The sequence below is a fragment of the Jaculus jaculus genome, chromosome 5 (assembly GCF_020740685.1).
Source record: "Jaculus jaculus isolate mJacJac1 chromosome 5, mJacJac1.mat.Y.cur, whole genome shotgun sequence".
Taxonomy (NCBI): Eukaryota; Metazoa; Chordata; class Mammalia; order Rodentia; family Dipodidae; genus Jaculus; species Jaculus jaculus.
Window position 1 is genome coordinate 96245519 of NC_059106.1, and position 14025 is coordinate 96259543.

The following is a 14025-nucleotide window of genomic DNA, read 5'->3' on the forward strand; positions in this document are numbered from 1 at the left end:
TTACTCTGCTTATCTGCTGCATAAACATAAGCCATCAGATTTGGAAGACCTATTTTCCCTAATCTTACCTGGTCCATAATTTTTATTTCATAGGATAGAAATTTAACTTTTTTAAAAAAGGAAATAAGGCTTGGGCTAGAGTGAGACCCTACCTAAAAAAAAAAAAAAAAAGAAAGAAAGAAAGAAAGAAAGAAAGAAAGAAAGAAAGAAAGAAAGCAAGCAAAACAAAGGAAATAAGCCAGGCGTGTGTACACGCCTTTAATTCCAGCACTTGGGAGGCAGAGGTACTAGGATTTTGAGTTCAAGGCCACCCTGAGTATTCCAGGTCAGCCTGGGCCAGAGTGAGACCCTACCTCTGAAAACAAAAAACAGTCGCTAATGTATATGAAGGTTTTTCTAATTTGGTTAACAGAAGGTTTATTACTCACATCCCAAAGTTGTTCACAGCAGACATGTTTGAAGTAGTTTAGGCAATCAGGATGACGGGTTCCCTTTTAGGTGGTCTACAAGACAGGAGACACTCAGAGACAAGGGTTTCCTTCTAGGTGGTCTTTAAAAGAGGAAATGCTCAGGGACATAGGTTTCCCTCTAAATGATCTGTAATATAGGGAGGTAAAGAGAATTATAGCTCACTAGCTTGGTCCACAGAAAGTAGTTCTGTTGGAGAGAACTTGACTTTGTGAACACAAAGGTCCTTCTTTGAAAATGGCTTTTTCTAGGACTAAGCATGTAGCTTAGGTGATAGAGTGCTTGCCTAGCATGCAAGATATCCTGGGTTCAATCCCCAGCATTGCAAAAACCAGACATGGAAGAACACACCAATAATTCCAGTTTGCAGAAGGATCAGAAGTTCAAGGCCAGGCTGTGGTACTGAGATCCTGTCAAATAAATAAATAAAATGACTTTTCTACTAACCAAGAAATATTTCTACTCTGCAAAGCAAACTGTATATTAGCAAGAAAGAAAATAAAGAAACAAAAACACTGGAGCAGGTTGCAATGGCACGCTTTAATTTCAGCACTTGAAACCAAAGGCAGGAGGATCACAAGTGCAGGCCAAGGTAGGCTACATAGCAAGCTCCAGGCCAGCCTATAGAAAGAGTCTCTGTTTCAAAGAACCATAAAAAAAATGGAGGAAAAATACGTGAGAAATCTCTTCCTTGAGTGACTGAGGGTTTTGTTTGTTTTTTTTTTTTTCCTTTCTTTCCTTTTTACCTTGAGGTAGGATCTTGCTGTGTAAGCCAGGCTGGCCTTAAATTCATAATCCTCCTGCCTTAGCCAGAGATTACAGGCATGTGCAACTGCAGACAACTTGTGTTTTTTTATTATTTTATTTTAAAGACACAAGCTATAATCATCTGCACTCCCTCAATTCTCAGTGTCATTTAGTTAAGCCACATCCTTTCAGAAAGAAAATCAGCCCTTCAAGTTTATGTATCCATCCTAAAGTGTACTAATGTCTACAACTTCAACCAAAGAGAATATTTGAAAATGAACTGAAACTCCATTCTCTATCATATCTCCTCCCCATCTTAATCAGTCTCTCTTTTATTTTGATGTCATGATCTTTTCCTCCTATTATGATGGTCTTGTGTAGGTAGTGTCAGTCACTGTGAGGTCATGGATATCCAGGCCATTTTGTGTCTGGAGTTTCAAAGGGGAAAGTGGTGGGGAAGGAGGTTGTTACCATGGGATATTTTTTGTAATCATGGAAGTTGTTAATAGAAAATTGAAAACAGAAAGAAAGAAAGATGAACTTAGCCTGGACATGATGGTGAGTACCTTCAACCTCAGCACTCGGGAGGTGGAGACAGGATAATCAGACATTGAAGGTCAGCCTTTGGCTTACGTAGAGAATTTGAGGCCACCCTGATGGACTAGACGAGATCTTATCTTAAACCAAAAATAGCTTAAAGATGACTTGATTGGTAAATACGTGGCCTGTGATAAAGAAATATAGTGATTGTATTTTATTTTAGTTGTCTCAAAATTATGCCCCAGAATGCCTCAGATTCATGGTCTTCCTGCATCCACTTACCTGGTACTGGGATTAGAGGTGTATGATACCATGCCTGGCACAAAAGCAAAGCAGATGTAATTATGACATCAAGGCTGAATGTGCATGGCTAGCTGTAATCCTTTAACTTTTTTACCTATTTGAAATTTTTCTTATTTAGGAAATATTAAGGGGCAGGGGGCAGTCAGTGGGTAGTACCACAAAAGAGGACCTGAACTTGGATACCTAAACCCACATAAAAGCTAGGTGTGGTGGTGCACTCCTATAATCCCAGCACTGAGGAGGCAGAAACAGGAAGATCCCGGAACTTGCTTGCTCACTAGTCTAGCTGAATTGATAAGCTCTAGGCTCAGTGACAGCCACTTGCCTGCAAAGCCAAAGGACCCAGGCTTGATTCCCCAGGACACACATAAGCTACATGTACAAGCAGGCAGATGTGTCTGGAGTTCATTTGCAGTGGCTCCAGCATGCATGTTGTCTGTCTGTCTCTTTAACACTCTCTCTCCCTCCCTCCCTCTTTCTCTATCAAGTAAATTTTTAAAAGACGTTCTTTAAAAGAGGAAATATGAAAATATTTTTAAAACTTGTGGCAGGCCAGGAGTAATGGTACATGCCCAGCACTCAGGAGGCAGAGGTAGGAGGATTACCAAGACTTTAAGGCCAGCCTGAGACTCTATAATGAATTCCAGGTCAACCTGGGCTAGACTGAGACCCTATCTTGGAAAATAAATAAATAAATAAAAACTTATTCCATACAGTTAGAGTCAGATTGTAATTTATTCAAGTTCCTGGGGTTGTAGCATTGTGGGAAAGTGCTTTCCCAGCATGTGTGAGGTGCTGGGGTTGTAGCCCAGTGGTAGAGTGCCTCCCCAGCATGTGTGAAGACCTGGCTCTGATTCTTAGTACCACCAGAGAGGATGAGAGAGAGAGCTCAAGCCAAGCTTCATGACATACATGTAATCTCAGAACTCAGGAGGCTAAGACTAGATAATTCAACTTCAAGGCCAAGGTTTATAGCAAAATCCTGTCTCAAAAAAACAAAGTAGGAGTTGTGAATAAAACTAAAAAATAAAAAAAAGTAAACTTTAAAAAAGAACAAAGTTATACTATTTGCAGAAAATTGTTCGTCCTCATGTTAAAAAACTAAATGTGGGTTAGTTTTAGTTACAAAAACAAATCTTCCATGCTTTCTCTCATAGGTATCTAGATTTTAAAAACCGACATGAGAGTAGAAGAGGAACAAGCAGAGAGGAAGGGACTGTTGGAGGTGGTAGGGAATGAAAGATTTTAATAAGAGGGTGAATGTACTTTAAATACATTGTATTCATGTATGATGATATACTAAAGTCTATTATCTTGTACAATAAATACCTGCTAATTAAAAAAATAAATGCTTCAAACTTAAAAAAAAAAAAAAACTAGGGCTGGAGAGATGGCTTAGCAGTTAAGGTGCTTGCCTATGAAGCCTAATGACTCAGGTTCGATTCCACAGTGCCCAAGTAAGCCAAATGCACATGGTGACCCACATCTGGAGTTCATTTTCAGTGGCTAGATGCCCTGGTGTGCCCATTCTCTCTCTCTCTCTCTCTCTTGTAAATAAGTAATTTTAAAAAACCTAAAAGACAAATTATAATTAACCAACTGATAATATTTATCTTAACCATATCTTAAAATTTCTAGACTTGATAATTTGGTTGAAAAAATATTATGCGTTATATTTTCTGCATTAGAAAGGGCTGTCACGGGCTGGAGAGATGGCTTAGCGGTTAAGCGCTTGCCTATGAAGCCTAAGGACCCCGGTTCAAGGCTCGGTTCCCCAGGTCCCACGTTAGCCAGATGCACAAGGGGGCGCACGCGTCTGGAGTTCGTTTGCAGAGGCTGGAAGCCCTGGCGCGCCCATTCTCTCTCTCTTCCTCTATCTGTCTTTCTCTCTGTGTCTGTTGCTCTCAAATAAATAAATAAAAAATTAAAAAAAAAAACTTTAAAAAAAAAAGAAAGGGCTGTCACACGCCGGGCATGGTGGCTCACGCCTTTAATCCCAGCACTTGGAAGGCAGAGATAGGAGGATCGCCATGAGTTCAATGCCACCCTGAGACTAAATAGTGAATCCCACATCAGCCTGGGCTAGAGTAAGACCCTACCTTGAAAAAACAAAAAGAAGGGAGAAAGAGTGGCTGTCACCAATGTATTCAATTTTTAATAGCCAGAAATGACCACACAGTGTAGAAATCAAATATTTAAATGAAGAAGTCACATAATTGAAGTAGAGTGGATTATTACTGATTCCAGAAATATTTTTGAGGAAAAAAAAACAATACATATTTTTAAAGGCCTTAGGGTTCTACTCAAATTTCTGCTTATAGAGGGTTTAATACCCTTGTTTTAGCAAACTACATAATGCAGATTAGGAAATGAGGGAAGGCATGCTGACTGTTCCCTCAATGACAGAGCCACCATTGCAACACTAGGGCAACTCAGAAAAATGTTTGATTTCATGTGGAGTCAAAACAGCCCAAACAATTGCTGCTCTACCTTTATGACTTGTTTCCCTGGGGCTGGGTAAAGAGAAGTAAGTGTCTTCACTTTCTTCTCAGCCTTTCCAGAATTTTCCGTTAGATGACTCTGGTGACCTCAGCCACTAGTAAACCCCTGTGTGGATTTTGAGCATCAAGTAGTGTCTGCACACGGGTGACCTCCATGTATTCTTTGCAGGGGACTCAGCACAGTACACACAGCAGCGGCCGGCCTTCCCTGGGTCCTGTCATTGCCAGCCTGCAAAACTTGGTGGGCAACACGGAAGCTTCGGATCCTTCCCAGAAAAGTTCAGGTATTTCATATACACATCCCCAGCAAAATCAGGCTTACCATCTTAAATTAAAGTGCTTTTCAAGTCTCTGAGCTTGGCCACCAAAGCCACAAGCTTTCTTAGGAAGGAGAGTCCCAGAGTTCCTTTTGGGATGTGCTCCTAGGAGTGCCCACATCAATCTGGGGGCACCTGTCTGTAATGTCAACATTTAGGTGGTTGAGACAGGAGAATCACAGTTGGAGGCCAACCTGGGCTACCTGTTGTAGAAGGAAGGAAAACTACAAACGACCCAGATAAACACTGAGCAACACAAAAACACATGGAAGCACCAGAGATCCTGCTGTTCACCAGGAGAGACGGACAGTTCCTGGTGGTGAGGACAGTGTGGGGGAGACTTTCATGAGCCTTGCATTGGGTGCAGGGCTCTCTGTGATGAAAGGGCAGAAAACCCACAATAAACCACACCAGTGGCTCATCCCCCTCCCCAAGCATTGAATCCCCATGTTCCTGGCCATCATCAACAACAAGCGTCAGCTCTTGTCGGATCATGTGGCCATAGCCATCTGTCTCTCAGGGAAGCACTCCTTTAACATAGGATATGCCTATGCTTGCTTTAGAAGTCTTACTCAAAAAAGATTAAAAAAAACAAAACAAAGTTACCATTTCTCTGGGAGAGTATTACATCCTAAATATATCTCTGATTTTACAAATATTAATGGTGATGTATGATGGGAGAGTGTGTGTAGTGGGCAGGGGTCTCCATGGAGGAGGCAGAGGCAGAGGGAAAGGGCATGGGGAGGGAGGTAGAGGTGGGTCCCCACACAGCTGAGACTAGGGGTTTGTTGTCAGAGGCGCAGCATCCTGAAACACCCCCTCCCCACTGGCCCAGGGCTGGGAACCATGCCCATTGCCGCTCCCCAAGGAGCCAGGCATAAATTGGTTAGTGGGAAACAATGGAGCCAGACATCATTTGAATGTACTCTTCATCCCCACTACCCATAGACAATGGAGCACAGGAAGAAGATGAATTTGGGGAATTTGGTGGCTTTTCAGAAGTTAGTCCTTCTGGTATAGAGTTTGTTGATTTTGACACCCCAGATTATACTTGTCCCAAGGAAGACTTTGTACCTTCAAACCATTTTATGCCAATTCATGAGTATTCAGAAAATGTGTATAGCCTTACAAGCTTTAAGTCCACTAAAAATGGAAATAATAAGGATTATCACCTCTGTACTTTATATTCCTGTGAAAGGACAATCTGATGTTTTACTTTCTACCACCAGCTAAGAAACAATTTCATCTAAAACTTTAGATTCATCCATCCACGGTTCAGAAAGTTCAGTGACCACGGACCAAATGCTGGAACATTCAAAAGTGTCTCTTTGGGAGACTTTAGAACTGATACAAGCATTGTTCATCAAACCAAGCAGTTAGACAGTTGCAATGGTGAAAAACATCCTTGTCTGGATATTTTAACAAATGGGTTTGCAGGTTTGGAAACTGAAACCTCAGGCAACAGATGATCTGGACAGTGGAGCTGATTCAAAGGGATGGAACCTTCTGAGCATTCATAGCACTGAGTGTAGTTTAGATTCTGCACCTAGCCCTGTTGAGGAATTGTAGATTTTGCCAGGTTTTCCCAAAAGGAAAGGATGCAACTAGGGGAAATAGAATGTGTGGTTCCTAATGATAGAGCTGTACTAACCATGTAGGACAACAAGATTAACAGAGTCACCTGGCTGAATTCTGCACAAGAAGCGTCTTTGGATGGAAGCTTTGGTGGTAAAGGAGACAGTGATGGAGAAAATCAGGTTCGTGTTTCAGAGATCAATGTAATAACTGACAGAGGTTTCAGTATTGAAGAACAAGACATTCAAACACTGCAACAGGATGAATTTTTAAATTCAGATATTCAACCCAAGGCTTGGAGCTTGGTAAACTCAAATGATAATTCTGAAGCCATTAGGAGAGAACCATGTAAACCCAAGAAAAAACAGGTTTATTTACTTTGAAATGTGTTGACCTGCCTATAAATTCTATGAAAACTTCTAATTATAATGAAAATGTTGGTTCTTCCATAGAAGAAAGTAAAAAGTTGACTAATTCCAAAAGCCCAAACATTGATCACATAGAAGAAATTGTTTTGGATAATTCTGCAAGTGTAAACAATGTTGGCATCAGTAACAACTTTGTGGCTCACCAGAGACGAGGGAGGACGATTTTGGCAACTTTGGCACGGTCGGGGCACCCTCCACCTGCTGCCATTGGTCCTCAAGAGCCAATGAGCGATCTTATACTTGAAGCCTCTTCAGAACTCTTTCCACATTTTAGTGAAGCAAGAAATGATTTTGGAGAATTTGGGCATACAAATGGGGTTTCTTGCCAAAAGGAAATAATTATTGAGTCAGACCCAATGGTTTATCAGAAGAATGTCAGCTGGCAAAAAGTCTAGTGGGACAGTCAGTGCACCTGTTTCAAAACTGAAAAGTGGGCAAGACAGTGAGTTTGGAGATTTCTGTGCCAACTCCTCAGGCTGACTGCAGTGCCTTTCAGGATTCCAATGACTTACATCACAGACTTCAGTGCAGCTGGTCCCAGCCAAGTTGCAGGCTGGAGCGCATTTGAGGATGAGCAGATGGGTCTCGTGGGCTACTTTTGGAGACCAGCAGGCTACTGAGTCTCATCATTGAAAGGCAGCCTAGCAGCCTCATAGGATAACTGATACTATGGGAACCCCTAAGATGTGCAGGGTCCCATTAGCAACTTCCAAAGGAACTATTACTGGCAGCCATGTGCAAGAATCAGCCACTTCAGTTCAGACAGCTTTACTAAACTGCCTGGAGCAAATTGTCGAAGCATGCTTTCCTTCCGTATTCATCACTGACACTGAAGAGGAAGTGACTTCCCTCAAGCACTTGGCTGGAAACAAGCACTTTGCCAATAAAAACAAGAGAGGCCTTAACTGAAAGTGGTGAACTGCTAGATGTACAGACCAAGCTAAAGGATATTCATGATGCACATGGCTTGAGATATCAGTGGGGTGGCTCTTATAGCAGCTTTTATGCTGCTTGAGAATAGACACTGAAAACATTCTGTTCATGGGCAATAAGAAGCAACCTGTTATAGTGTATGCATGTATGCAGCAGGATTGGGTATGCGAGAGCCCACCAAGGAACCATTGAAACATCTGATCAATTCCAGGAGTCTATACTACCTGTACAGTTTGACTGGAGTAGCAACAGCCTTACTAGCTACTTTGGTGGTGTGGATCCAGAATTGTATGAAATCTCCACCTCAGGCCTCAGAGAGACTGATGCATTTGCAAGACTCATGTCTGCCATAGAGAAGACAAGCACATACACCAGGAAGCTGAAAAGAGAAGAGTGCCTGAGTGAAGAAGCTGCCAAGGTGATCGCCAGCCTTCCTGCCTTGACACTCATGCGTGCCAAGGTGCTGATATTCCCGGCCACGCTGACACCTTCCGCAAGCGCCCAGAGCAAGTAGACTGACCACTGATTGAACTGGACACTTTGAGATCATCTTCCTCTCCTCCATCCCTTTCCTACCATCAAAATACATTCTCTAGCTAGGCATCATGGTGGCGCACGCCTTTAATCTCAGCACTCAGGAGACAGAGGTAGAAGGATCATCGTGAGTTTGAGGCCACCCTGAGACTCTATAGTGAATTCTAGGACCGCCTGAACTGGACTGAAACCCTACCTCGAAAAAACAAAACAAAACAAAAATACACACACACACACATATTCTCTAATTAAAAAATATTTAATTCAGCTGATTTGTTGGTAAGCTGCACTAGAAATGTATATTTCTTTACATACTGAAGTCCTAAGTTTATATTAGAAAAAAATGTAAATAATCAGGGATGACACTTTTAAAGATTTATTCTTTTTTAAATATTTATTTATTTATTTGGGAGAGAGAGAGGAAGAGGCAGATACATATCAGGGCCTCCGGACCCTGCAAACATACTGGAAAGGCATGCGCCCCTTGTGCATCTGGCTTATATGTGGGTAATGGGGAACTGAACCTGGGTCCTTAGGCTTTACAGGCAAGTGCCTTAACCACTGAGCCATGTCTCTAGCCCTTGAAGATTTATTCTTTTTGTGTTCCTGGGGCGTATACATTTATGTCTTTGTGAAATACACTGGTAGAGTCCTTCTTACAAAACTTTTGAAATAAAAAGAAAATTAAAAATTCAAATCTCCACTATCTGTGAAATCCCCTTCAGTCTTTTCCAGTTCCATTGAATGTCCCACTTAATTTGTCCTATCGTATGTGGAATTGCTCTTACTATCATTTTTTTTTAATTTATTTATTTATTTGAGAGCGACAGACACAGAGAGAAAGACAGATAGAGGGGGAGAGAGAGAATGGGCACGCCAGGGCTTCCAGCCTCTGCAAAGGAACTCCAGACACGTGCGCCCCTTGTGCATCTGGCTTACGTGGGACCTGGGGAACCGAGCCTCAAACCGGGGTCCTTAGGCTTCACAGGCAAGCGCTTAACCGCTAAGCCATCTCTCCAGCCCCACTATCATTTTTTAATATAGTTTCCAAAATCCCTATTTAGACTTTCATTTTATGTGTGATTTTTTTTTAACATTTGTAGGCTTGTTTTCTCCATCTTTTCAGACTGGCATAGTGCTGCTTGACCTTCTGCAAAGGAGCCTCACCAGCTGCTTGTTGGTTGTAGGGGATGGATCACTGTAGAACTTGACTGGTGGGCTTAAAGAGATTGTGCCTGTGGGGCTGGAGAGATGGCTTAGCGGTTAAGGTGTTTGCCTGCAAAGCCAAAGGATCCTGGTGCAATTCTCCAGGTCCCACATAAGCCAGATGCACAGGGGGTACATGCATCTGGAGTTTGTTGGCAGTGGCTAGAGACTCTAGTGTACCCAGTCTCTCTCTCTCTCTCTCTCTCTCTCTCTCTCTCTCTCTTTCTCTCTCTCTCTCTCATAAATAAATAAAATATATTTTTTTAAAAAAAGAGATTGTGCCTGTTTTAAATTAGTTTGATTTGGAGAAGGACCAAATTATATGAATGTCTTGCAACGAAAAAATATATATATTAATGGTCTTGCTTCCTTATTTATAGGCACAGATGTGGGACCACGGACTGTTGAAATAATCAGAGTAAGTCAATTTTGTTTTCATTACAATTTTTTGGATTTGTGTAAAATATGCATTTTCCCCTTGACTACAATTTACTGAAGTAAATAGGTAATGAAAATAGACTTTTTTGTTTGTTTGTTTGTTTTGTTTTTTGAGCTAGGGTTTCACTCTAGCCTGGGCTGACCTTGAATTCCCTGTGTAGTCTCAGGGTAGCCTCGAACTCATGGCGATCCTCCTACTTCTGCCTCCCAAAAGCTGAGGTTAAAGGCGTGCGCCACCATGCCCGGCTGAAAATAGACTTTTTGTTTGTTTGTTTTTCAAAGTAGGGTCTTGCTGTAGCCCAGGCTGGCCTGGAATTCACTATGTAGTCTCAGGCTAGCCTCCAACTCATAACAATCCTCCTACCTCAGCCTCCCAAGTGCTGGGGTTAAAGGTGTGTGCCACCACTCCTGGCTAGCAATAGACTTTTTAAAAAGACAGATTAAAACATATATGGCATGACCACTACGAATTTTTCGCTATATCCTACTCAGTATGTGGGGTGTATGTGTGTGTGTTTAAATTCTTAGACATTCTCTTATTCTTCATTGTCTTTGCCTACAACATGAACTTTTATCAATAAGTGGGATTTTTGACAGCATATAGCATTTTTCTTGGTTACGTAGTATTTTATTATATGAGTGTGCCTATCATTTTCTTTTTTAAATTCTTTTTTGTTATTGTTTTGTTTTTGTTTTTCGAGGCAAGGTCTTGCTCTAGCTCAGGCTGACTTGAAATTCTCTATGTAGTCTCAGGGTGGCCTCAAACTCACAGAGATGCTCTACCTCTGCCTTCCAAGTGCTGGGATTAAAGGCATGCACCACCACGCCAGGCTCCTAATTTTTTATTTATTTGAAAGAGAGGAAGAGACAGTGAGAGAGGGAGGGAGAGAGAGAATGGGCATGCCAAAACCTCTAGCTGCTGCAAACGAACTCTAGATGCATATGCCACTTTATGTATCTGGCTTACATGGGTCCTGGAGAATTGAACCTTGGTCCTTTGGCTTTGGAAGCAAGTGCCTTAACTGCTAAGCCATCTGTCCAGCCGGCCTATCACTTTCTTAACCAGCTCTCTCTTATTGAACAATTAACATATTTTTCACTTTCTATCTTAGATAGAAAAAGATTACCCATATCATGGGTTATTACCTCAGGTTAATTCCTACAAATGGACCTTTGATCAGAATCCATGCCTGGGGGCTAGAGAGATGGTTTAGCGGTTAAGGCACTTTTCTGCACAGCCAAAAGACCCAGGTTCGATTCCCTAGGACCCACATAAGCTAGTTGCACAAAGGGGCACATGCATCTGGAGTTCGTTTGCAGTGGCTGGAGGCCCGGGTGCACCCATCTGTCTCTCTCTCCTTGTCTCTCTCTCTCTCTCTCTCTCTTTCTCTCTCTACCTGCCTATTTCTTCTTCTTCTTCTTTTTTTCTTTCTTTTTCAAGGTAAGGCTCATTCTAGCCTAGGCTGACCTGAAACTCATTCTGTAGTCCCAACCTATGCAAAAGCCTTTCATAATCCATGTGGCTTTTTCTTTTTTTAAAAAAAAAAAATTTATTCATTTTTATTTATTTATTTGAGAATGCCAGAGAGAGAGAGAGAGAAAGAAGCAGATATAGAGGGAGAATGGGCGCGGCAGGGCCTCCAGCCACTGCAAACAAACTCCAGACGCATGCGCCTCTTTGTGCATCTGGCTAATGTGGGTCCTGGGGAATCGAGCCTCAAATCGAGGTCCTTAGGCTTCACAGGCAAGCACTTAACCGCTAAGCCCCCATGTGGCTTTTTCTACTGTCTGGTGCTAAGGATCAAGCCCATTGCTCTTGCCAGCACTCTATAACCAAGCTGTGCCCTAGCCACCAGGCATGGATTCCTTTTTTATTTACTTTATTTAATTTATTCATTTGAGAAAGAGAGAGGGAGAAAATAGACAGGTAGAGCTGGGCGTGGTGGTGCATGCCTTTAATCCTGGCACTTGGGAGGCAAAGTTAGGAGGAACACCGTCAGTTCAAGGCCACCCTGAGACTACATAGTGAATTCCACGTCAGCCTGGGCTAGAGAAAAACCCTACCTCTTAAAAAATTAAACAAAAATAAAAAACAAACAAGGAAACAACCAGGGCTTAGAGAAGTACATACAACAACTTGATTTCATTCTGTGAATCCAGATCTTTTAGTTAAACCTAACAAAACTGCAATGGCTTTTGTTGGTGATTCATTTTGTGTGGCTTACACTGGTTATTTACATGCAATGCAAGAGGACAAAGTACCTTGATGAAGATGTTTACAGTGGGGCACACAGTTATATGAAGAGGAAAATGTCCCAAAGTGGTTCAAGTACTGGTTCCTGCAGACAGAGCTTTATTAAAGGTCTGACATTTTCCAGTGAAAGACTCTGAAGACATAGACTCATGTTTCCATTAATGAGAAAATACAGCAGGTGCAATCAAAGGCCTGTAGTGAATTGCTTTCTTTACAGCTGCACTTATTCTCTCATCTTTTTCTACTAAAGTTTCTCAATATTTATTCTATTAAATTCTCTTATAAAAGTGAAAGAACAAGCAAAAAACAACAACAAAAAAAAATACCTTTTGCTATGCTGTTTTGGAACTATTTCACACATAGCAGCTTAGCCTGATAATTCCATGCCTTGGTGCACAGAATGGATGGTCTCCTCTCCCTGGCACTTTCCACCTGGCTGTCCTTTCTCATGCTCCAGGCACCAGTGACATCCCTTCCTGCTTCTTCTAGCCAGAAGGATGAGGTTTCCATCACATCTTCAGCAGTTCATACCACCATCTCAGCAACTTGACAAAGAGCTGCCCTCAGAGTAAAGATGCAACATGTGGGCTGGAGGGATGGCTTAGTGGTTAAGGCACTTGCCTGCAAAGCCAAAGGACCCAGGTTTGATTCCCCAGGACCCACATAAGCCAGATGGTGGTGGTGCATGCGTCTGGAGTTTGTTTGCAGCAGCTGGAAAGCCTGGTATGCCCATTCTCTCTCTCTCTCTAAAATAAACAATATTTTTTTTAAAAAAAGATGCAGCATGTGCTCATAAATACACACGCACACATGCATTTTGTTTGTTTGTTTTGCATTTTGATGAGACTTTACTATAGTCAACAGGTTATGTACATAGGCTTGTCTCTCTCCCTCCCTCCCTCCCTCCCTCCCTCCCTCCCTCTCTCTCTCTCTCTCTCTTTCTCTCTCTCTCTCTCTCTCTCAGCATGCCAGAACTAAAACTTGTCATTTGTTCTGTGGTGAATTTTTTTTTAAGTTTTTTGAGGTAGGTCTTGCTCTAGAAAATAAAATATCAACCCTATGATACAAATGTGGGAAAATAGGATGAAAACCAGGTCCCTTCACTTAGTGAATCTTCTCAGCAAAACATCCTCTCTGCACTGTTGTCACATGGCAAGTGTCCTGTCAGACCCTTTGCTTTACACAGTTGTGCAGCTCTTTTGAAGCCAGGTATGTTTTTTCACATCCATAACATGTTATTTGTGGCAGTTTAATCACAACCATCTTATGATAATCATACTTGCAACGACTGCATTTATTTTATTTATTTATTTTTATTTGAGAGAGAGAAAGAGGCAGACTGAGAATGGGTATGACAGGGCCTTCAGCCACTGCAAATGAACTCCAGACGCATGCACCACCTTGTGCACCTGGCTAACTTGGGTTCTGGGGAATCAAACCTGGGTCCTTTGGCTTTGCAGACAAGTGCCTTAACCACTAAGTCATCTTTCTAGCCCCAAGACTGCATTGTAATTGGTCACCACAGTGAACAGTAATGTAGGGGGGTTTTTTTTGTTTGTTTTAACTTTTTCTCAATACTGTCTGTCGTGTGTGCGTGTGTGTGTGTGGCGTATGCATGTTTATGTGTATATGTGGCACCTGTGCACTTGCCTGTGATGGTCAGAGTGGAACATCAGGTGTCCCACTCTATCATTTTTTAAATATTTATCATTTATTTATTTTATTTCAGAGAGAATGAAGAAGAGGCAGAGAGCAATAGAGAAAGAGAGAATGGCCACGTC

General features: G+C 41.9%; 1 protein-coding gene and 1 pseudogene across 7 annotated transcripts in view; both read left to right on the plus strand.

Annotated features, from left to right (window-relative positions):
* Patj (PATJ crumbs cell polarity complex component) overlaps positions 1-14025 on the plus strand; it is a 430613-nt gene that overhangs the window by 380704 nt on the left and 35884 nt on the right. For all 7 annotated transcript variants that reach the window (XM_045148899.1, XM_045148905.1, XM_045148902.1 and 4 more), the window contains 2 exons: positions 4729-4843; positions 9933-9970. In XM_045148899.1, coding sequence (XP_045004834.1) covers positions 4729-4843; positions 9933-9970 — 153 coding nt within the window. The remainder of the gene's footprint in view (positions 1-4728; positions 4844-9932; positions 9971-14025) is intronic.
* LOC105944372 lies at positions 5776-8326 on the plus strand (annotated as a pseudogene).